At 38.5% G+C, this 24,413-nt stretch overlaps 1 protein-coding gene across 4 annotated transcripts in view; it reads left to right on the forward strand.

Annotated features, from left to right (window-relative positions):
- Window positions 1-20,714, forward strand: part of Atp6v0d2 (ATPase, H+ transporting, lysosomal 38kDa, V0 subunit d2) — a 54,387-nt gene extending 33,673 nt beyond the window's left edge. For 3 of the 4 annotated variants that reach the window (XM_013512851.1, XM_013512849.1, XM_013512852.1), the window contains 6 exons: window positions 8,259-8,437; window positions 9,745-9,824; window positions 11,200-11,277; window positions 17,175-17,351; window positions 18,497-18,571; window positions 20,245-20,714. In XM_013512851.1, the coding sequence (XP_013368305.1) occupies window positions 8,259-8,437; window positions 9,745-9,824; window positions 11,200-11,277; window positions 17,175-17,351; window positions 18,497-18,571; window positions 20,245-20,406 (751 nt within the window). In that variant the 3' untranslated portion in view covers window positions 20,407-20,714. The remainder of the gene's footprint in view (window positions 1-8,258; window positions 8,438-9,744; window positions 9,825-11,199; window positions 11,278-17,174; window positions 17,352-18,496; window positions 18,572-20,244) is intronic. The other variant, XM_013512850.1, reaches the window with a different exon arrangement.
- The last annotated feature ends 3,699 nt before the right edge of the window (window positions 20,715-24,413 follow it).

Below are 24,413 nucleotides of genomic sequence, written 5' to 3' on the forward strand. Positions count from 1 at the left end.
TTGGAGCAATCTAATTTTATAACAATTGAACTGGATGGAAAATTACCAAATATGTAAGAAGTAGGCAGCCTCAGCATAAGGCATCAGGTAGCCAGTTATTTCCTTTACTTCTTTGTTCCCAGTGAGGTACCATACTTGTGTGAACATGGAGAAAATTTTGTTTATCAAATGAAAAAATTATAATTCTGTCCTTGTTCTGTGCAAGATAAAATTCAGGCTGCTGTGAGGCCACAATCAAAGTACTCAATAAAACTCCCTGTGTCCACAAACACTAGAATTTATAAAGGTGGCTAAAAATTAACTGCAAAAAAACTATGTGAAGTAAACATCTGAAATGACTTACCGAAGCACACACCATAGAATGGCAGTCAGTACTGGAATCCAAATCTTGTGTCATACTAAATATGTGTTAAATATTCATGAATGAATGCATTAACTATTTCTCATGTTCATCATAACCATCACATTCATCATAATTATTCCTCACTGTTCCTGCCAGTGTATTTTGAAAATTAAGTTTACCTCAGGATAAAAATAAATACACAGAAATTTAGAGAGAGGCAAAAGTACCACTTCTCACTGGATATACGTTAAAGACCTTAAGAAAAAATGTGTTATTTGAATATAGCCTTAAAGGGTAGGGGAGATTTCAACTTTAGCAGCTTCATGTATCTGGAGGAACAAAGGCACCAGTGTAGAAAAGGACAAATAAGTTTGAGATCATCTTAATCCAGACAGATGTGTTAGGCCAGGATGGTATAGAACCTTAAATACAAACATTTAAAGAGTCTAGAAGCACTAAGTATCTGGGAAATGCATAGTGATCAGCATTCTTTCTGAAATATGCTATTATAGATTATGCTGACTTCTGAATAATTTTCCAGTATTATACTTTACTAGAAAGAAAAATAATATGACAGCAAAATGAATTGCTTTTTAAAATTAATTTCCATTCCCTTTAGTTGAAGAAAGAGCAGCCTTAAAGAAATAAGAAATGTTACTGAAATATAAAAGGTAGAAGAATGTGTGGGGGGATATTTTAAATCTCCTCAGTTTATTTCGTGAATCGTGCAAAATGGTAGGGATTCCCCACATAAGCAGATGTGGTCAGCGATTGAGCAAATCTACAGCATAATAAATGTTTACCAGTGCAATCAAGAAAACATTTCATTTGAAAAGTAATATAATGTGAAATATGTCCAACATGGTCTTAATTATCCGTGTCACAATAAGTAACCAGCTGACCTATTAAGGTTGAATCAGCACCTTTCACTGAGAATTTTCATTGAGGAATGAACTCTTACAAATCTACACCTGGGACTGAGGATGTGGCTCAGCAGTAGAACACTTGCTTACCATGTGTGAGGCGTTGGTTTGATCCCTCTTCAAAAAGGAACAAATACCTCAGTTTCCCTATCCTTTCATGAACAATTTACCCCAGAAAACGTAATTTATGTTCCAATTTTGTGTTTTCCATATATACAAATCAACATATCACTTAGGCCCTGGTCACCTAGAACACAACTGTTGTCACTGAGAATATAATGCATTATACTTTGCAGATAAAAGGATGAAGACCTGGACCCTCAGGTAGAAGAGAATGAACACATAGCCTGATATAAGGATGCAACCCTCCCAATTAAGCAAAATCTTAGTTCTGATGATACCAGACAGTGAATCTACTGTAATCATCAAGTTATTTACTATTCAGTCAAGAACAAAGGATAAGTTCATCTGGAAGTGCTTCCTTTTAACAAAGGAACATGGATTTTTCATATCATTTAGGACAACCAGTTAGCAAGCACCGATACAAAATTAATAAGCACATCCCAATGACATAAATAATACTGAACTTTTTGAAGCTCACATATCTTAAAGAAAACATCATATAAAACAATGACCATGCAGAAACATTTGAGAGTTCAAAGATACAGAATAGTATGATAACAGGTTTTCCAAACAGGTATAAATTAAACATGGAGGGGTAATCTTCCAAGAAGCAACGTCATTCGTGGACTTATGAATTGTCAAGTCTTCTATATGGCTATACTACATAGCTTCTTGCTTCTTTACCACACTGGCTTGATAATCTCTTTTTTGTCTAAGAGCAATAGATAAATTTAGGCAGGATTATTTTAGCTAGAACTAAATATAAAACTACAGAGATATAGATATCTCAGACTCAATAAAAGAGTATAAAATTACTGAAAATTTTTTACATTAAAGATTATATGGATGGGCTGATCCTATCCATGCAAAAACTAGTTTATAAGAAAACACTTTCTTCTTACTCTATGTGGCCTGCCTTCTTTATACAAGGCTTTCAGCTAGTGTTTTTGTTTGTATTACCGTGTCTGATCAACCACTCAAAATTGAATAAACATTTCTGTTTTAAACTGAGGACATGGAATGCTTGCTAAACTGGTTTTATGCGGCAGAACTGAGCTTAGAATGAGGTTTGTCTGTTTCAAGCCTGAGCTCCTTCTACTGTAACAACCTCTTGATGGTTTCCAAGCTGCTTTCTTATGCTTGATTTGATTTAATTTGCACGGTGACCCTGTGAAGTTTGCCCCTTCTCATCCCATGAGGCCCAGTGTCTTTAAAAGAATAATCTGTTCCCCTCTGTTTCCTCACTTGTTCACTCATCCACTTCAGCCTTGTTTCCTGCCTCACCATGCCATCAAGTCAGGCTAGTTGCTAAGTCCAATACTTCTCTGCCTCCTTCTTAACTCACACCGGTAACAAGTAAGGGAGAAGGAACGGATCTTCCCAGCAGAAGAATTCGAAATAATTTGTGTATCTACTCCACTTGCACAGAGGAGAATCCTATTTCTTCTTTTTTCTAAATTTAACTTATATATTGTGTGGCAGCCAATATTTTCAGTTTCTTTAGGTCAGTGACCATCATCCTCTGATTATATACCCAAGCCAAGTAAACATATTTAATTATGTATTATACGTAATACAATATATAATATGTAATACAAAATACAATATTATAATATTGTATTTTAAAATGTACACAAAAATTTAAAAAGAAATTAAAAGTCATCCTAGCAAATAATTTTGAATACCATCTAGGGTAACAATCTCCCAACTGTGCTGTGTCTCCGCAGGTATGGAGGATGGCTTTCTAAAGGTTCCAGAGATAGGAATACTTGCAAGTTGACCGCGTTCCCTATTTTGAATGCCTATATGCATACGTTCTAATACCACCTAAGACCACTTGCAGTCGGGGCATCATGCTGGGTTCCCTCCCCATTCCCAATTTTCCCTTCCCACCTTTCTCTCTAAACCGTTCTGTGATGCACAGCCCCTAGTATCGGAAACTTTAAGACACTAGACAATCCACAAACTACTGAAAGTGTTCCTGCGCCATGGCACCGTGGAGATTTCACTGAACTGTATTTTAGAAAGTCTGTGTCTCTTTCTGTCACACCAGATTGCTTAGTGAATGACCATCACTTCTTAGCTATTGCTAATGACATTAAAGCACTATTGTTTAATCCAGTGAAGAAATTCCTTTAATTCAGAAATTCCTTTAATTCAGCAAATTATGGCTACATAGAATTTGGTCAATATCATACAGAAAATATACTGTCCTCTAAAAAGTTAGCAAGCAAGAAAGACCAGAAGGAAATGTTAAAATATTGTCTGGCTTGGGCTCTTACGTCTGAACCGTATTAAGGGAGCCTGAGTTTTGGCCTTGGGAAAAGGATCATTTGACACTTAGCCCTAGCCTTAGTGCTACCTCGGCTCCTTACACACTCTGCAGAAGCGGAAGACACCTCAGAGTGAGGTTTAAGAGACAGGCAGGTAGACATTAGTGGCAGCAAGTTATCAGCAGGTTACAGCAGTGTGATCAGAGGCAAAGTGTTGCTTACCTCCATGCCTCCCTCCTCTTATCTGTAAAATGCTCATAATAATGCCCCTGTGGCCTTGAACTGCCTGCAGGTTCAGTGAAAATACACGTGCAATGCCTCCCACATCATAAAAAAAACCCTCAAAAACACTAGGTATTTTGAAACTGCATTTTTACAACCTAAAACTCTGGAATTAAGTAATTAATTCTATCACAGTTTTAAATGACTTCATGATTTTCACGGGTGCCCATGTCAGAGTTACAGAATAAATTATCCAGAAAGAGCTGGAAATAAGGATACCTATAAGACTGTGGCTAAGAGAAGAATTAACCAGACCAAATATGCACTGATCCTGGCTCTGCCAATACCTGTGGACACAATTCTCTAAAACATAAGGAGTCTGAGCAAGGTGAATAACCAGGTGTCATGAAGCTCATACATTACCCAGATGACATTGGCAATCATTTCATTCCTCACCATCATATATACGGCCCTGGAAGTCTATAAAGATTACAAGCTGGAGAAAGTAAAGATATTATGAGCATGTTATCTCCCTACGCCAACAACCCAGGGTAATCATATACCTGGTGCGTTTTTGTGAGGGGCAAAGGGAGGTAGGAAGCAGACACCCCGGCCCCCAGCATGAGCCACACTCTACTTCTCCCTCCACTTCCTAAATCACTCCCTCAGAACTGGTGTTATTGTCCCATTTTAGAAATGAGGTCAATCAAATAATGAGATAAAACTGAACCCAATCTATAAAAAGCTCTTGCTATTTGCAGTATGGGGCCTAGCCTATTAATAAATAAATAAGCATACTGAATACATTGGTACTTTAGTTCAAGAACTCAGTTCTCTCTAGGATCCTGCTCACAAACCAAACCGGACAAGGACCAAATCAAATGTCCCCATAAGGTCACACTGAACCTAACCATTGAATATGATTCGGTTCTTGTCCAACTTGGCTTGTGACAAGAATCGTGGAAAGAATAGAGCTCATGAGCTGAGGTACCACTCTGCACACACATACACACACTGTGGGCATAAGTTTGCCTGCTATCTGTGTGTGTAAAACCCTACTTACAGCCCTGACATTGGTTGCCCCTCAGTGCTGATCTATTCCTCCTCCATGGATTGGAAATGTTAGCAGCTCATATGCTTTTACATTACAGAGATGCTGTGAGAAACCGTTAAATATCTAGAGCCAGCTAAGGATTATTAAGTACAGGCAATTCCCTGCTCAGGTAATTGCTTTTGAGCCATAAAGGGACAGTTAAATAAGCACTTCCATTTTAATATCATTTTCAAGAGATAAAAAGGATTCTGAAATTCCATAATGTCTAAATTTGGTACTGCTGTTGGGGAGGTGAAGAAACTTTACAGTCATGTGCTTTTTATAAAAGGATAATTGCCTGCTTCAAAAACTTCTTTAGTTAGAATTTTCATTGGGATAAACTGTAGAAGTTCTACAGTGAAGAAGCCTCGCTTTTCTACCCAAAAATTAATTCTAGTACGAGACTGTAAACCCATATGGCCGACTCCAATGACAATTCTTGGTGTCCAGGTTGGTTTTAATTCAGTGCCATTATTTTTTAGCTGTCTTGTGGCACTGGTTCTGCCTCCTACTCCTATCAAACCTAGAGAACCTCAGTTCATTAGTGGGCTGTCCCCTCCCTGTCCCAATCCAGAGCCTCATCCTCTCTACTGCCTTTACCCCTCAACACTCAAGCATTTCTCATCCACTTCAAACAAATACTAAAAGTCAAAAACAAAAGCTCCCCTTAGCCCTGTATCTCCACATTGCTATTTTCCACTCACTTGAAGAGCAAATTGTGACATGAACTTCCTTTGGCCTCCTTATATCCTATCCATTTTAAACACAGTGTTAGAATTCTGCCTTCTTTCTCCCTCCCCCACAAACACGACACTGAGTGTGTTTTCACTGTATTCTCTGATGACATTTTTGTTGCTATAGCCTATGAATATTTCCATTAGCATTTACCTTGATGTACTCATGACCCTTGACATTCTACCACTTCTTCCTAGAACTCTCTAGAAATTTCTAGAATTCACTGCCTGAATTCCCATCTTGTTATTCCTCTAAATTTTCTTCAGGGTCCTAAAATGCTGGAGGAAGCTGCAGGTGAAATGGAACCCTTCTACACTGTTGATTGGAATGTAAACTAATAGAAACACTATGGAGATCAGTATGGAGATTCCTCAGAACACTAAAACTAGAAATTCTCTTTGATCCAGCTATTGCTTTTCTAGGTATCTTTCCAAAGAGTTAAAAATATCATAGTACAGCGATACATGCACACTCATGTTTACAGCAGCACAGCCATAACAGCTAAGTCTTAGAAGCAGCCCATATGTCCATCAACAGATGAGTAGATAAAGAAATTGTGGAATTTACACACCATGAAGTACTACTCTGCCACAAACGAGATAAACTTGAGCCATTTGTAGGAAAATGGATGCACTTCCTGACCATAATGTTAAATGGAGTAAATCAGACACACAGCTTAAATATGGTATGATTTCTCTTATATGAGGAACCCACATTATAAATAAAAAGCAAAATAAAAGATAGCAGAAACAGGGAGAAAGAACTTTCTCAAATGGAAAGTGGATCAAGAGATGGAGGGAAGAGAAAGGGGATGAAAAAAGGAATTAAGATTCATTATGTACATATATCAACTCCACACAAGGCCGAGAATATAGCTCAACAGTGCAGCACCTGCGTGGCAACACAAGGTCCTGAGTTCGAATCCTGGTACCAAAAAGAAAAGAAAAAGAAACCAACTCCACACAAGGAATGTGAACATTATGTACCACAAACATGTTCTAATAAAGCACTTTTTAAAGTTCTAGGCTTCTCCAAAGTTTTCAGGAAAGAATATTTATGTGACCTCTAGGATGTGATACTAATTATTCCCAAGACTTCAGCTTCCACCTTTGAAATACCCCTTCTTGCCCTCTGAATGCCTCTGACCTGTGCCTGTCTTCAGGACACAGACTTCTCAGGCCTCTTAGCATCCTCTCTTCCTGCCCACCTTCATCTCAGTCAAGAGCCCTCAAACTAACTGTCCAACCTAGAAACCAAAGCATCCACTTTGATAGCCAAAGGATAGGAGAGTTTAGAGTAGGATTCCAGAGGAGGGTTCAGTTGGGTTTGATTCTCAGCTGTCATACCTGACAGCTCTGAATTTCCATGGGCTACATTTGCATCTCTCTGGGCCTTGAGTTCTTTATCTTAAAGTGGAGATAATAATAAAATCTGCCTTACAGGGTTCTTACTGACATCAAAGAACTTTTGTAAAGCACTACATCTGTGTTACTTTACCTCTTCTCGTGTTTTAATACTTTATACTGTTACTCCCATCAGTTTAAAAGCATTCAGTATCCTCCTCCGTTGCCTTTTGCATCTAAATTTCTCATCTGGTCTTCATGAAAGACCCAGCGTGCTCAGTGTTAGCCCAACCTCACGTGCTCTATCCTGGAAAAAGGAGCAGCAGAATATCCTCCTGCTATCCCTCCAGGACTTTTCAAATGCTTTCCCTTCCTCTGCAAAACACTCTTTCCCCAGTTCTTGGCCCCTTGTGTCTGGACAGCTTCTACTCATTCTTCAAACTTTAGGTAGGTTGTCATTTCCCTGGGAACTCTGGCTTAGGCCCAGCAACAAATCCTCACGCTTCCCTAAAATTTCTTTTGCCTAGCACATATCATGGGTAGCTTGTTGTACATGATTGTCTGTCCAGTCCCTCCCTTGAACTGCATTCTCTGTGAAGGAAGGAACTCTCCTTTTTCTGGTCATTTCTTAGAACATCCTAGATGCTGGAAGCATGGCTGAACAAGCATACACACACAGAGTATTTCAGGCAGAACTTATGCCAAGTAAAGAAATTACATAAAAATATGTAATTCCCAGCAGAACTTGTGTACTCCAGGGAGCTTGGGGGTGGGTAGGCTAGAATATTCACTATTGGTCTTGTAGGAGAAGGATAGGCTGCATAGTAGATTCAGATACTCAGTATATAAAGCAGAGTTAGATGCCCTGTTTCACAACTTTTCAAGACTATAATTCATTCTGATAAACCAAATAATTTAACACTCATCACATTTGATGATTGCTGTACAGGGAACATCTTCTGCATTTTCCCACCAACCACAGTTTCATTTGACTTTACTTGGTTGAATGTGATTTTCAAACTAGATCATATTCTGGGATATTTTTTCCCATCCACAGCTCCCAAATTTCAGAGCCAAAACTGAAAGATGCTCTTATTTTTTTAACAAAGGAGTAGTGTGCCTGAACTGTTATTTCTTACTTGTGTGATATTTCTTGTGTTCCTGTGATTGTTTTGCTAATAATCTAATCTCCTTCTAAACCAGGTGCAGTTACATGATAGACAATGTGATTCTACTGATGAATGGTGCATTGCAAAAAAAATCTGTGAAAGAAATTCTGGCAAAGTGCCATCCATTGGGCAGTTTCACAGAAATGGAAGCAGTCAACATTGCAGAGACCACTTCAGATCTCTTCAACGCAGTTCTGGTTGAAACCCCATTAGGTATGAAATCATAAGTACACAACTGCCTGTGTTTGTTATCACAGTCATGAGAAAAGGTACTTGTGGTTCACAACTGTTCCATGTATACAGCTTCATACTGTGCTGATTCATAGGTGTACAAGGGACACTAAAGAATCATCTATTTGGGCTCCCTCATTTTCAGATAAAAAAAGTGAAGTAACCTGCTCCAAGTCACATGTGAAATCTTGTTGCAGAGAAGGAGCTGGAGCTCACTGCCCATCCTTCAAATCCTTGTACTTTCTACCAGGCCACAGCATGTAAATGACAGAACATATCATTGTTGAAAACATTCATCTTCTAGCTGAGTTTTATACGATTAATTCCTCATGCTTCATTTTAAGCTAAGGTCTTAATAAAGTCAAGCTAGGGAGACTTTTGTTTTAGGAAGCTTGGAAATGTCATTTTTCTGAGATCCTCTGTCAAATAATCTGAAGTGATGACATGAATGCCAGTTTCATTATAATTTGATCCTGATGAGAATGGAATTATTCAAAATGCTAAAGGGATAATGTTATAGGCATTTATTTATCTATTATTGTCAGAAAATCAGGGTAGTAGTGATCCACAATTGATCATTTGTCAAAATATTTGCCTTTTGATTTAATTTAGGGGGAGTCCTGAGGATTAAATCCAGGACCACATATATGATAAGAACATACTCTACCACTGCCATCCCAGCCAAAGTAGTAGCAGTTTAAAACAGAAATTTTCAAAAGACAAAAATAATATTTGTGTCATCCACTGGTGTCTGAGGCTGAGGCAGCACAGCCTCGTGGAAAGCCTAGAATCAGACAGCTTCGACCTTGTCCCAACAAGGTGACCTGGAGTAATTCAGTTCACCCAAGTTTCCTCATTTTAAAAACAGTCATATCTGATCATAGAAAGATTTTGAAAACTAAATAAAACATAGCCTTAATACAACTCAGTGCCTAGTATAAATTAGGTTACTAATGGCACAAGTTACTAGTAGGTAACATTTACTGGGGACTAAGGAGAGATTTCAAAAACTAATAGTTAAGTGAATAGTTCCAACATGTTGTGAAGACTAAAGGAGTAGAAATGTGCTCAGTATAGCAAACAGTGTTCAGAGCTCACACATGGTGAATGCTTAATAAGGAATAATTCCTGTCATCCTGACTGCTGTTAGTCGTATCAGGTCTGTGAATTGCAACTCCACAGTGTTCTCATTAGAAGTCAGCAGAGGGTGGTAAGTCCAGGAAACATGCTCTGTAGTTTATAACCTTGCTTTTGATTCATTTACTTTGTTTGATAATTTTTGCTTTTAGCTCCATTCTTTCAAGACTGTATGTCTGAAAACACTCTAGACGAACTGAATGTTGAATTACTGCGCAATAAACTATATAAGGTAATAGTTTTCCCAGACACTACGTTTTTCTTGATTACATGATGTATCATAACTAGAATCTTTACAAGCAAAGTTTCTTTGTCCATTAGCCAACCTCTGCAACTAGGAAGCTTACAGATTCAGAACACAGTTTGTTGTTTGGCCTGTCTTTTAGTTACACACATGCATATCCACTTCCCCAACTACAACAGTTTTGAGAAGAAATAACATACTTTTCTGTATTCTTAGCTCCTTGCACAGCATTCAGAGCATAAAAAGTGTTGATTGAATGGTAGTGGCCAGATAAATGAGTAGGGTGACCCATACGACCCTACTTAAAACAACCACCAAGCGTGTTGTCTTCTTTTATAGTGATCAACTCAGCCCCTGGTCCTATTATGGAGTTCCCATATCTCACAGTCAATCTGTCCACAGAATTCTAAACTAGTGTGTGCAGTATATTAGAATAATCAACTGGTGGATACTATATTGTATGCACCACATTGCATAACGTGACTGTCTGGACGGGGCTGCCACTATTAGAGTAGCCCTGTGTATTCTACATTGAGCAAAATCTGCCCATTTTCACTCATATAACCATAGCATCTTTGGACACTCTCACAAAGCGGATGAATATATAGTAATATGCCACATATATTATATGTGATGTATATGTACATAGCATGATACAGTGAAATACGTGGTGCTGCCAAAGACAACTGAATTACAGTCAATTCTTTTTAGAAAGAGACAAATGGGCTTTGAGGTGGCATCTAAGATACAACTAACAGAAGGCAGTCTTCTGGGCAATGTATAGGCCTTAATTCCATTAATCTACTAGCAAAATGATGAGATTTATGCCATACCCATTCCTCAGGTGAGAAAAACTGATACATGGAGTGGTAAGGATTCCTTGGCAGAAGTCCACTGGGTAGTAAGTATCACAGTTGGGATTCAAACACAGGCAGTCTGATACGACAGCCTAGACTCTGTCTTCCAATACATTTTGACCCTCAAAGCCATCCCTAAAATGTCTCTGAGAGATTAAATATCAGCACAAGACCGCTAAAATCATTGACTGAGCTCAGAAAAGAACTTGGCACTCTTGTTGGAATAGTCAGAATTAACCATGTGAAATAATCCAAGAACCGTGTGAAAAAGATGCTTCAGTAATTAGAAGCTATGATAAGTGCAGTTTTGTTCTCTTATAGAGTTCTTTTTTGGTCTGCGCAACATGCTGCAATGTGAAAGTGTCTACAAAATTTATTATAAAGTATCTCTCTGTGGGAGAAATAATTCAGTTTCCATTAAAGAATTTAATAAGCCATGAAAAGCTGACCTAGAAATTTCCAAAAGGAAAATATGCTCATTTTATTGTTCTTTCTTCTTTTTTAAGTCTTACCTTGAGTCATTCTATAAATTCTGTAAGAATCATGGTGATATCACAGCAGAAGTTATGTGTCCCATTCTTGAGGTAAGAAAGAGTCTTTCAATTTTTTATACCAAATAATGTGCTAATATACTTTTCCTTGTTTTGATCTTATATTTCTTTTTTTTTTTTTTTTGGTTTTTTTCTCTGGTACCGGGAACCGAACTCTCGACCTTGTGCTTGCCAGGCAGGCGCTTTTGCCGCTGAGCTAAATCCCCAGCCCCTATATTTCTTTATTGTAGAAATTATATAGAAATAAAATAAGCAGTACATTTCAGTATGTGTATCATTTGACATCTTCAGTGAAGAATAGCTTTTTTTTGAGGCCTGGGAATACAGCTCTGTAGTAGAGCCTTTGCTTAGCATGCTAAGGCCATGGGTTTGACCTCAGCTCTGCAAAAAAAAGGTACTGTTTTCCACATTTTCTACATAGAGGAATTATTTTATAATTAGGAAAGAAAAATACAAAGGTTTGATCATGATTCATTTTGATGTAGTATATAGAGTGTATATTAGAATGATTTAAATTTTAGTATACTGTGAACAATTGGTAAATTATAGGTACTCTTACACTAATTACTCAAATCCCTTCCAATGGAAGAACACGGAGCAGCTAGAAACTTTTACAGCTTGGCAGCAAAGTACACTGTGGCTCCATTCACAGGGACAGCATTCCTGGTACAAAACAAGTCCTAAAATGAAGATGACCCAGGCCGTGCTCGAGCATTCCAGTTTCGTGAAGAAGGCTCTAGTTTAGTGATTAATAGTTGGAAAACTCATTTAATTATGGCATGTGCCACTATTGATGTCTACCTGTATAGCTGATTGTGTGTGTGTGTGTGGCGGGGGTGTGTGCACGTGTATGTTGCTGGGGTAGAACCCAGGATCTTGAGCAGATCAGACAAGTGCTCTACCATTGAGCTACATCCACAACCCAACCCCTATGGCCTTTTAAATTGCTCTTTATCACTATAGAGTCTATCGATGCTCAGAGGTCCTTCCAAATGGTTGATCCGCAAACGTAAGGGAGGTTGCGGTGGAAATCTGGACAGTGTGTGAGGAATCCTGAGCAGTTTGCACCAGTATTTTACATACATATTTCTCATTAGTTTCCTAAGCCACTTGAATAATACAAGAAATACTGCTTTGTATTTTTCTAAGCCCCTATTTTGCTCTCCAAAACTGTTTTATCTAAGGAATATTTTAAATTACCTGATTATCTGGTACAGTGGTAGATAGTCCAATAGCTCAAAGTCTTACAATTTCAACAAAAATCTACTAAGCATTACCCATTGGGCAAAAAAGAAAGAAAAAGCACAACTAGTAACATCATTTGTATTTATTTTAACCTAATGTTCTGATACTGCATATGACTGAATTAGTTCTCAAATATCTGATCATTTAAATTTTACAGTTAAAACTACTTTGGTTTCCCCTTGTTAAAATTCTTTAAAAAGCCAAACAGTCCTTGAAGTAAACATCTTATCACTGGAGAACTCCAAAAATACTTTTTGTTTTATCTCCATCACACAGAAGTTAGGCCCTGAATAAACACATAACATTTTTGTGGCATGTGTAATGTCAGCAAGTGAGCTGCTCTCTTTCAGGATGATGGTCCTGTGACATGAGCAGACCAATGACCTCATTACACTGTCCTCTATAGTTCCATACATTGAATGACTAGCCACAGTAGAAGAAGCCATATTATCTATGATTCAAAACAACAGTTTCTACTTGACATAGTTCCTGTGATTTAAAGGTGGTTCACTTATTCTATACCTAGAAATACGTGAAATCAAAGTTATGCTAAAACTCATGATCTTACAAAGCATATAAGTGGGACTATTCATAGCTAGCATTATTAACACTGTGGGCTAGAGTCCATCTGGAGTGCTTTATATACATGGAATCACTTGGACTTTAAAACTATACAACAAGGTAGGTATTTTATTATATATATTTTTAGAAGGACCAACTGAGTCATGGAGAAGGTTAGTAACCTGCCTGGTGTCGTACTGTTAGAAAGTGGTAATGTCAGGATTTGAACCCAGGCAGTCTGGCTCCAGCTCCTATATGCTCATTCAATACGTTCATTTGGATCTGTAGTAAATTCACCATTCCTACAGAGTGCAGGAGCCTGCAGTCCTAGCTACTCAAGAGATTAAGGCAAGAGGACTGCAAGTTCAAGGCCAGCATGGGCAATGTTTCAAAATTAAAAATCAAACCAAGGGCTGAGGATATACAGATGTAGCTCAGTGTTCCCTGGATTCAGTTCCCAGTACTAGAAAAAAAAAAATCACCATTCATAGTTCTTTTGCATAAAAAGTAAGTGCTAATTTATAAGAAAGATCCCATTTTTTGGCCCATGAAAACCAAAAATGGGTAAAAATTATTTCCTTTTTACCCTCAGTAGGGTAAAAAATAGCAGTAGGAAAATTCACGTCACTGGAAGAAATTAATCAAACTAATATATGCCCAATGTTATTTTTCCTATCAGATTAGAATAGACTTTTTCAAACTGCATTAAAAATGAAAATGCATTCAATTATCTTCATACATTTACATAGAATAGCAGCTACTCATACCATTCCATTATAACTTTGCTAATAATATGATCAGAGGAGATTTTTCAGTTTTATGTATATACATGTATATATATATAAGGTAATAAAATTACCCTCTTTTGATTTGTGCAGCTATAGAACAGGAAGTTTCACACACATGTGATCATTGAATCTCATTTGAGAGGAGTCTTCAGAATACTTAATACAGTGGAAGAAAAAGTTAATATAGGCTTGCTTGTGAAAATTCAACTTAATTACAAGATTGTAACTTCATATAAAAGAGGGTAACTTGTGATCAAGGCAAATGCACTGCAGTGTACCCTGCTCCACTGCGGAGTGCTTCTGGTTTATGGCACCGCACATATGCTCCTGCGGCTGAGCTTAACTCCGGTTCACTTCACTTTTCCATCACCCCTGACACCTCTGCCCTGTGCCCCACCAGCACCTCTCCTCCTCAAACAATGTTTGACCCCATCCGTGCAAAACTATGATGTACAACTGATAATGATTTTGAATAAATCAACAGTGTTATTTCTTCTTACAACAATAAGCTGTGATTTGTCATGCGTATTTCTAAAAAAGAGTGAAAGAAAGACGCGGGGTGTGCAGTATACCCTGTACCACACAGCAATCCAGTTCTCTGCAAAGGCAACAGGTAGAATCAACGCACGCTGCCCCTCGTACTCTCCTCTGGTCAGATGCTGAGTCTCACTCTACTTAGGGATAATCCAAAAGCAGACTGCGTACAGTTTCAAAATTATAGCTTTTTTTCACTCAGGATACACACACAAACACACACACATACACACACACATACACACACACAAGAACTAGTAAAATAAGATAGCTATACACACAGTCATAAGGGAAATGAAAGTATAATAGGGATTCAAAGGCATTTCTAATCATGGAAGAAATAAAGGCCTTCTTGTGAAGATAGCGTTTGTTGGGACCCTCAAACCCACATAGGATTTCAACCTGTGAGTCATGAGGTGGAGCACATGCATGGCAAGCTTAGGGGAGACGTGGCGATGAGAACAAGGACTTGCAGGGTGTGGAGTGTCCAGAGGACTGGCTTGTCAGTGCAAGCCCTCTCTTCTTGGTTTTTTTTTTTGTTTGTTTGTTTTTGTTTTTTTGGTTTTTGGTTTTTCTCTGGTACCGGGAACCGAACTCACAACCTTGCGCTTGCCAGGCAGGCGCTTTGCCGCTGAGCTAAATCCCCAGCCCCAAGCCCTCTCTTCTTAAAGGGCACAGGACAGCCCTTCCTGCTGTTGACCCAGCTACATGTCCATTCACTGCTGCCTCTTCTTGCCCAGCATTGGAGTTTCAACTACTCTTCCAAAATGCCATATGCTCAGGCGGGCTTCTCCGTGGCACGCACTGCACACATGCTCTGCTATGTTGCAGTGTCTGCAGTGCTGCACACCCTGCCCTATTTCTTTCCTGAAAATTCTAACGTCTTAGAACTAGAGAGCACATGAAAGAACATCTGGGACAATTACCTTCATTGTTGCTGCTCCTGTCCTAATTTTTATTTTAAGGTTTCTTATTGCCATGAAATCTCCCTCTTGTATTACTTCTCCTATCCCTGTAAGATCTAAAATTACTGACAGGACTGCTTATATTCAGTGGCCAGAGGCAGCTGCCTTTGCTTCCAAATAAGGCCACTCCCTTCTTCTGGCCCACCCATAATTTCCATGAGAGCAATCAAAAGGATCAGACGAGACTAACTCACAATCCTTCTGATAGGAAACACCTGTTCTAACAAAAGAGTTCCAGTAAAATCTGCTGCAAGTCTGGTTTTGTTATTGGTTAATAGTCAAAAGTAATGATTAAAGGATAGCACAGAGCAATTCTTTTCAACTTTCATGTGCATGTAAAGAACTTTGGAATTGTGTTAAAATTCAGATTCTGGTTTAGTAGGTCGGGGTTGTGTCCTGAGACTGTGATTCTGATGAACTTCCTGGTAGTGTCAAAGCACTGAACCATGAAACACTTCAAGCAGCAACATTATAGTGAATATTTTCAATTTTGCAGAATTGAAAAGTAGCAAAATCACAAGCTATTCAATTGAGTTGAATGAATAGTTAAGATATTATTGTATCTCACAGCTAGGAATGGAGGTACATACCTGTAATCCTAGCATTCTGGAGACTGAGGCAGGCAGATCACAAGTTCAAGCCCACTGTGGGAAATTTAGTGACTTAGTGAGACTGTTTCTCATAACTTCTTTCCCTGTCTCATAATTTAAAAACAAAATTTTTAAAAGGGCTGGGCATGTAGCTCAGTGAGAGGCCCTGTGTTCAATCCTCAGAATATATATTCTACTGTGTCAGGAACCAACTATTCAAAAACAATGAATAAGAGAGATGTGGTGACGTGATTCCTTGTAAAAACTCAGGCACAGATTGGGTACCTAGAGTAGAATTTCTGAGCTCAAGAGCAGCTTGACAAACATTCAGAGTAGGCAGAAGAGGAGCCTATGGAGGACAGACTGAGATAAAATGGTAGGAGTAGGTAGAGGGAGAACCAAGAGAATGAAATATGGAGAGGAGAGTAAAGGAAAAAATTTCAAGAATGACTGTGTCATTAGATAAAACAGAGCGGCCTGGCCTCAGGATGGGTGCTCAGGTGTCCAGCCTAAGCAATCTAGCAACTTAGCAAGACCCTGACTCAACAAAAATAGATATAAAGGCCTGAGCATGTAGCTAATTGCAAAGGGTTTGGATTCAATCATATATATATTCAATCATATATATATATACATATATGTTCAATCATATATATTGAATATATATAAATTCAATCAATTTATATACATATATATAAAGAATTGCTCTGTAGATCTTCAGTATTACTAAATTTACATGTAAAAAGTAAATACAACTAAGAATTTGTGTATATAAAAATGTGCTTACTTTTAATCTCTGAAATAGTTTTTTTGTATATATATATATATATTATTAATCTGTTGGATGACCATTGTTTGGTCCAAGTACCCTGGTAGGCACATCTATTTACACTATCTTGATCCATCCCTGAATGGACTGTAGTGGGTATTACTCCCACTTTTATAGAAAACATATTAGTGATTCTAGTGGCCTGTGTGACAGAGGCTCAGGGTGCCTGGGAAGTAAAGTTTGGTGAGGTTTCAAGAGTCATAGGGCATTGCTGAGCTGTGTGATCCTGCTCTGGCAAAGCTGCTTCATTCCAAGAAGAGAGCAAGGGAACATTAATAACACATGTCTGCATTATAATTAGATTTAGATCAAGAAAGGAAAGCAAATCACTTCAGAAATGGATTTGTCCACTTAGGATTCTGTTTATAGCATTTAGTAAAGTATCAGATTCCACTGATCTTATGTCTTACAAATTCAGTTTGAGGCTGACAGGCGAGCCTTCATTATCACTCTTAACTCCTTTGGGACTGAACTGAGCAAAGAGCAGCGGGAGACCCTCTACCCGACCTGCGGCAGGCTCTATCCTGATGGCTTGCGCCTGTTGGCCCAAGCTGAAGACTTTGATCAGCTGAAGACAGTAGCAGATCATTACGGAGTAAGTGATCACACCAGCTTCCCTGCGTGCCTTGTGCTATTTCATCACATGTGCTATAGAAATTCACACGATAAATTTGCACTTATCAAAAGAAATTATAACACTTATAAGGTAGCAAACAGTGCCTCTTCCAGTAATTCTCTCTTCCAAAGGAATACAAGTTTCTAGCCAAAGGTGTTTTTTTTTTTAACATCCCTGCCAAGTAAGTATTGTTTAAATCTCCAAGGAGTGGTCATCTGAGCACATTTTTAAGGTGTTTGATAAAGCAAGTTTCCCAAGAAACAGGGTGCTATTCTGGAAATATGAGCTCACGTCAAAGTTATATAAAATAGCCTGACCCCATGGTCCTTTCCAGTGCCCATTAGGGAAACTGGACTAGGCACAGAACGTCCATGAGGACTACAGGGAGAATGTGTATATAAGTGGAATTTTCTGTTCCCTTTGCCAATGGAGGAAATCAGGAAAGGTCAGAAAGCTACTTGTGTCCTATCCTACTCTAGCATCCAACTGCTGCAAGACAGCTCAAAGCTTCTCAGCTCTCAGTTACACACTTCATCTCAGATTCCAGTCCCTCTGACTTGTAGAATTACATACACACCCACCAAGTCACTTTTCCAGGCCTAGACTGGCACTTATCTTTCCCTGTGGGTTTCTGAAGCCCTCCAGGAAAGATAAAAGTCAGCAAAGGATATAGAAACACTCATAACAGCTCCTCTCCAATACTCTTCAGCATAATATTAAAATATGAGCTTTTCCCCCAATCCTACCCTTTCCCACACTTGAAATTCTATGTGGGTTTTATCAGTTGTCAATCTCAAAGAACCCACGAGCCCATACTCATCAAACTACAAGCATTCATTGAGCCCACGGAACCTGAGAGTGGAAATTAGCTCTAGCAGTACATATGGAGAATAGAGTGGCTTTGGACTCTTGCCTTATAGCCCTGTATAAGCCAATAAGTTACAGTTTCATCCACACTCTTTATTATTTGAATTTTTTGGTATTTTGTCAGCAGACCAAAGATCTCACAACAAAAAATTCAGGACTTCTGGTATAGAATTTTTTAAAATAAATACATTTTTAAAAATATGTTTCTATACACTTATAAGAAATAAAAAAATTAATCTCTGATCTTTATTTTTAAGGCGTACAAACCTGTATTTGAGGCTGTAGGTGGCAGTGGGGGAAAGACACTGGAAGATGTGTTTTATGAGCACGAGGTACGATATAACTGGAAATCTACTAGTTCATCTACTTTTACCACGGGTTTTTAAACTTTTTTGTTGCCTTGGGTTTTCTTTTACAATTGATCAAGAAAATTGATGCTTGTCAATCAACAGTGTTAATAATTCCTTGGAGCACCAGGGCCATGAGGCTCTCATATGATAGCTTCCCATGGAACTGTCCCATCTGCAGACAGATGTGCACACCACGAAGTCCTAGAAAGAATGTAGCTTTTCCATAGTTAATGAACTAGGAAGCAAAGCTAGGACTTTCAGGCCATCACATCCTGACGCCCTGCACTGTTTATGCAGCTCGCTTTCTAATGCGTCTCTCCTTCAAGGAGGTTTTGTCCATGGTTAAGCCACATGGGTGCAGTGATAACCTTGGGAACTCTTCATATGAGAATCCATTCAGAGACTCTAGATTATTCTCTTTCCCTAAAAAAGACAAAGGAGTATTAAACCATATATGCTCAATTCCTAGGTTATTATACTATTTAACAAAAGGGCTTTCACTCCCCCTTCCCAATAGGTAAGTTCCCCCAAATCTAGAGAATTTTTCTAGTATATTTCTTTGAAACCTATCTCAGTATAATTGAAAGTGACAGCACATGCCTGTAATCCCGGCACATAGGAAGCTGAGAAAGGAAAATCAGGAATTTGGGGCCAGCCTGGGTAACTTAGTTAGACCCTGTCTCAGAAATCAAAACAGAAGCAAATTTTAGAGCTGGAGTAGTCAAAGAAAGTAGTTTGTAAAACTTTCTTGCACCTCTCCTTGAAACGCTTCCTAATGGCTGTCTAGTCTCTGTCGTAGAAAAACAATCCGAATTACCCAGGATTTCAAGGATATATATACCCATGCCCCTGCGCCAGTGCTGCAAAGGAGGCTGCTAAGGAAGCTGCTTGTGGCAGGAAGGATAAGTGTCTTCCTGAGAACAGAGGCAGCCTCCGCTTCCTGCCTTCTTTGCTTGAGGTTTGCAGAGCTGCATAAGACTCAGTATCTCTCCTTCTTTTTTACATCCCAAATGTCAAAATGGAAAAGAATGAAGGAGTCGTTCTATTTCCATCTTTATACCAGTTTTTAAAACATTTTTTTGAAATTCTCTTTTACTCCTTTAACTTTTGTAGAATAAAACAATTCAACAGTATGGAAAGTTGCTACAGTGTCCTAAAAAAGCTCATAATATCACTCAGTCTAAATTCCAGGAGCCTATGACATTGCCTTGGAGGCAAATTAGACAGCATTAAATGCTTTTTTAAAATTTAAAACTTGTGGCCAAGAAGAAAACTTTACTCAAGTGAGGCAAGCCCACTAGCTGGAAGCCAGATATACATTACTACAAAGTTGGACACACATTCAAAATACGCCTAGAAATCTTTGTGCTAGCAGTGCTGTTCTGAGTTTTGAAGTTTGTTAAGTTGAGTCCATAAACTTACTTTTTAAACTGCTGTTATCTACATTTGTCAAAATGATGCTTTCCCTTTAGAATTTACTGGGTTGTCACCCAGCAAGTTGTTTTGGTTGTTCTTCTCTATTTGGCCCAACTTGGACATTGTCTACCTAAATACAAATAAGCACTGCACAAGCAGAAGCCAATCTGTAGCTAAATATTACTTCACAAATATTTGCATTCCAAATAAATTAATAGCCCATTTTTCTTCTTCCCCAGGTACAAATGAATGTCCTGGCATTCAACAGGCAATTCCACTATGGTGTGTTTTATGCATATGTAAAGCTGAAGGAACAAGAAATGAGAAATATTGTGTGGATAGCAGAATGCATCTCCCAGAGACATCGAACAAAAATCAACAGTTACATTCCAATTTTTTAAGCTGACATAGAGGCCCCAAATGCAGAAAAATCATAAATGCTAAAAGAGAGTTATTAAGGTTAGCTAAATGTAAGCTTGGTTGGACATTTGTGAATTGCTGATCCCCCGGAAACACAGTAAACCAACCCTGAAATGAATCATTTCTTTTTTCTTTTCAGCAGGTTTAACACTTGCTTCCACATTTATGTCTCATTACTCACCAGGCTTTACAAATTAATTTTAATTAACCAAGCAGTACTTTTCATTTGATCATGTTAAAAATCAGATCTAATAAAAGTGTTCTATTCTTGGTTTTCCAGGCTTCCCTACATGCCCAAATATGTGCTTTACTTTTTAACTATCTGCTCCTACCCTAGTGCCAGAAGATTCCAAAGCTAGAGTTGGCCAACACAGACCACATTTCATGGGAAGGGTTGCATTTATTTTCCAGTACGCTTTGATCCGGTGCCTAGAGAACACTGCACAGTTCACTCACTGCAAACAGCAACACCTTGATAACGAACTAGTTTCTCATAAATTTCTTTAAATTAAAAAAATATGTAGTTCCTTCATATTTTAACTTGGAAATAACCCATTAATTTTTTTGATCATTCAGAAGCAAAAATCACAGATGCAGTTTGTAGAGTATGCATTCTCCATAAAACTTCAATAGAACAAGTGCATAGAGCTATCCAGAAAAAGAAAAATCAACAAAACACAGCTTAAATTCTTCCTTTAAATATAAAAGAAATCATATTTCTTATCTCTCAATATCAAACATATATACATACTTGAAAATTCCCTCTCTCGTTGTTTTTGCTGTACTGCCAGGGATTGAATCACCACCTCATGTTTATCACTAAGTTACATCCTCACATCTTTTTATTTCTTGGTTTGAAGCAGGGTCTTGTTAAATTGCCCAGGCTTACCTCCAACTTGTGATTCTCCTGCCTCAGCTTCCCAAGTGGCTAGTATTACAACCATGTACAGCCATCCCCAGCTTAGAATTTGAACATTCTTTAATGTAAATACATGCAGAAATTACACATACATGTATAGCTGAATTTGGGTGTGTACACAAAGGATTACATTTTTATAAAGTCAAATGTTTTTAGTAAAATATTTTAGTAATTTTAGTGGTAGGGATTTTTGAGCATAAGAAGAAATAATAACATCACTAGAAAGAAAGCCAAATGCCCAGCCACATCCCCATGCGAGTCCTAGTCCAATCCAGAATTCTGGTACCATGGGAACAATGTGCTTTAGGGGGTTTCAGTGCAGACTCATCAGCTGGAGTCAAAACATTCACTGACCAAAGTGACCTGTGGTGAGAGACAATGTTCCCTGTCTTGCTCAAACCTCTGTTCTTCACACTAGAACTCAGAAGATGAGACATTTATATTTTACATTTTAATCTGTGGTATCTGCAGGAAAGGTTGGAACAAAAGATGCTGCTAGGAAAGAGATATGAGGAGAACATGGAAATGCTTCTTGGACTACCCTCCCCCCCACCCCTGCACACACCTCTGCACAGGATAAGAAGGGTCCTTAATATGCCACAGGTTGCGGGCCAAAGTTACACTCCTTTTCCCTATATATAAAAGGTGGACACCCCAGTCCCTCTTTTCCGCAATTACTCAACCATTGTGAGACTATAGTGCAACTTTCCTAAAACTCCCTCTGGCAAAGAGAATGTCCCTAATCTGGTTACAACAGAGAACACAGATCTCTGAAAAACATTTTATCACACAGGGCCCAAAAGTCAGACATATAGAATTCTGGAAACAATGAGGCAAAGATTTTATTCTCATTTTGTGTGATTGAAACTGACTTCCTCACCATCCCTTCCCACCTTACTCCCAACATTTTAGCAGTCTCAAATGTCCAACTGCATTTGGCCATGGAACATTATATGCTAATGAATTCATACCCAGAATTCCTTGCAGACTACAGCCAGTGCTCTCGGTATATCTGCACAGTCTTCTAGCCACCCTTACCCTCTCCATCCTGCTGATCTTAGCATTGCTACCATGGTTCACAAGTTCTTTTTCAGCACTTCAGTGGACAGGAACTTGCTAAACCTCTAACAAGGTCTTGCAGGCAGAATTGTGGTGCTCTAGGGATCTAAGTGGAGTGGTTGGAGTTCTTAGGACATTTTGAGAACATCTAAGAAATACAGTCCTTTATTTTGTTTGGATGCTTTAGGAATGAGGAACACGGCTGAGAGCAGGTGAAGGTGGCCATCGTGGAATTGGTGAGAGTGACTCAAGGCTGGGTATTGTTAGACAGTGAAGGAATTCAGTTAACCAGTCTGAAATGCCCTCTCTCTCCCCACCATGGGGCTTCATTAAAAGTAACTCAAGTTTACTGTCTGAAATGTTAGCAATGTCGTAAATCCACAGAGATGTCATGGGAAAGAGACAGTCAAAGTTTCACTGTTTTCTCCCAGTTACTCTTAGGACCTGACAAATTTCTCTGTACTGTATGATTTACTTTGAGTCATTTTCTCTTCATTTCAGCAAATGGAAGTGTTAACACACACACACACACACACACACACACACACACACTAAAAATTGCTAGGGAATATATGTGACATTATCAGAGGGCATCACTCTTAGTGATTTCATCTTTTCTGTCTCACAAAAGCTGATCCCAGGAGTCTTGATGTCATTTTGGATGACAGCATAGCCATAAAATGTGTAAGATTTTTATATACACAAAACAAAATGTAGAAATTTTAATAAGGCCCAAATCTCCTTTGCCTAGTAATTTCTCTCTTCTCGCATTTTCATGATTTCATCGGGCCTCTCATCAATTACCTTTCCCTTCAGTCACCTTGCACTGTTATTTCCATTTTCCACCTCTGGCTGAAAGCTGGTCCCTAACTGAAGTCCAGAAGGCCACAGTGTTGCTGTACATGGACCACACTGGGTGCTCATGCTTGGGAAGAAGGGAGATAAGTAAAGAAGATGTACATACAGACCAGTGTGAATATCAATACATTAGGAGGTAATACTCCCTCAGAGAATCCACATGCTAACCGTGCCCACACATGTCGTTTAAAAGCTGGGATCTTTGACAAAAGGTAGAAGTGCATCATCAGTCACTCCATGGCTTTATAGACTTCTGAGATCAGAGAGACTGTGGGCTTGACAGTGTGGCTCACTGGGGTGAAAGTCATTACTACTTTCTTATCTTTTCAGCAAGCGGCAATTCTAGATCTTAAATAATTTAAATGTTTTTGTGTATGTTTGTAGCTTTTTAAAAATTAAAGCATATAATTATTTCTCTGCTGAACTGTTAATGCTGAGATGCACTGTTCATTGTGTAAGATACTAACTCTTTCACATTCTTAGGTTGTTTCAGTTTGAGGTTGAAAACACTTTTGTTCATTTAAGTATAGAGTGAGTATATTTCAGTTTACTGCAGCAACATCCAGAATTTTTAAAGTAAAAGATATCATTTTAAAAATAAAAAGCAAACAGTTAAAGTTTCAATAATCTCCACGATTAGATTCTTCAACAATTGAATAGTGCAGTTCTTCACATTTGCAGAGTTACAGAAGGGTGAGTGACCCTGAACTCCAGGCCCCAGTGTCCTGATTATGTGTACCCTGTACACAAGGCTGTACACCTGATGGTACAAGCAGTACAGTGTATGCTCTATAAATCCTTCAGAGCTTCAAGAGGTTTTCAAGTAGGTTCCTCATAGGAAGGTTATACAAAATTCATACATGCAAATAAGAAAACATCAGTTGTGGTGTAGGGAATCATTTCACAATTTAGCTATAGAATTTAATGTGAGTTCTTAAAAAGTGACTTTCACTTGGGTTCACATACCTTTCAGGAATCTGATGAGCACAGGACACATTCCCTCAACATTACAGACAACCACACACCCACCCAAACTTTTGCATATTATATGAAAGGAGTATAGACCCTCTACAAGCCATTCATGAGCAACGTAGACATCTGGAGACTCCAGGTTAGAAAGCGAAGTGAGGAGTGGAAGAAAATCACAGATTA

The sequence above is a fragment of the Chinchilla lanigera genome, unplaced genomic scaffold (genome assembly GCF_000276665.1).
Source record: "Chinchilla lanigera isolate Chin_1 unplaced genomic scaffold, ChiLan1.0 scaffold00016, whole genome shotgun sequence".
NCBI classification, from domain to species: Eukaryota; Metazoa; Chordata; class Mammalia; order Rodentia; family Chinchillidae; genus Chinchilla; species Chinchilla lanigera.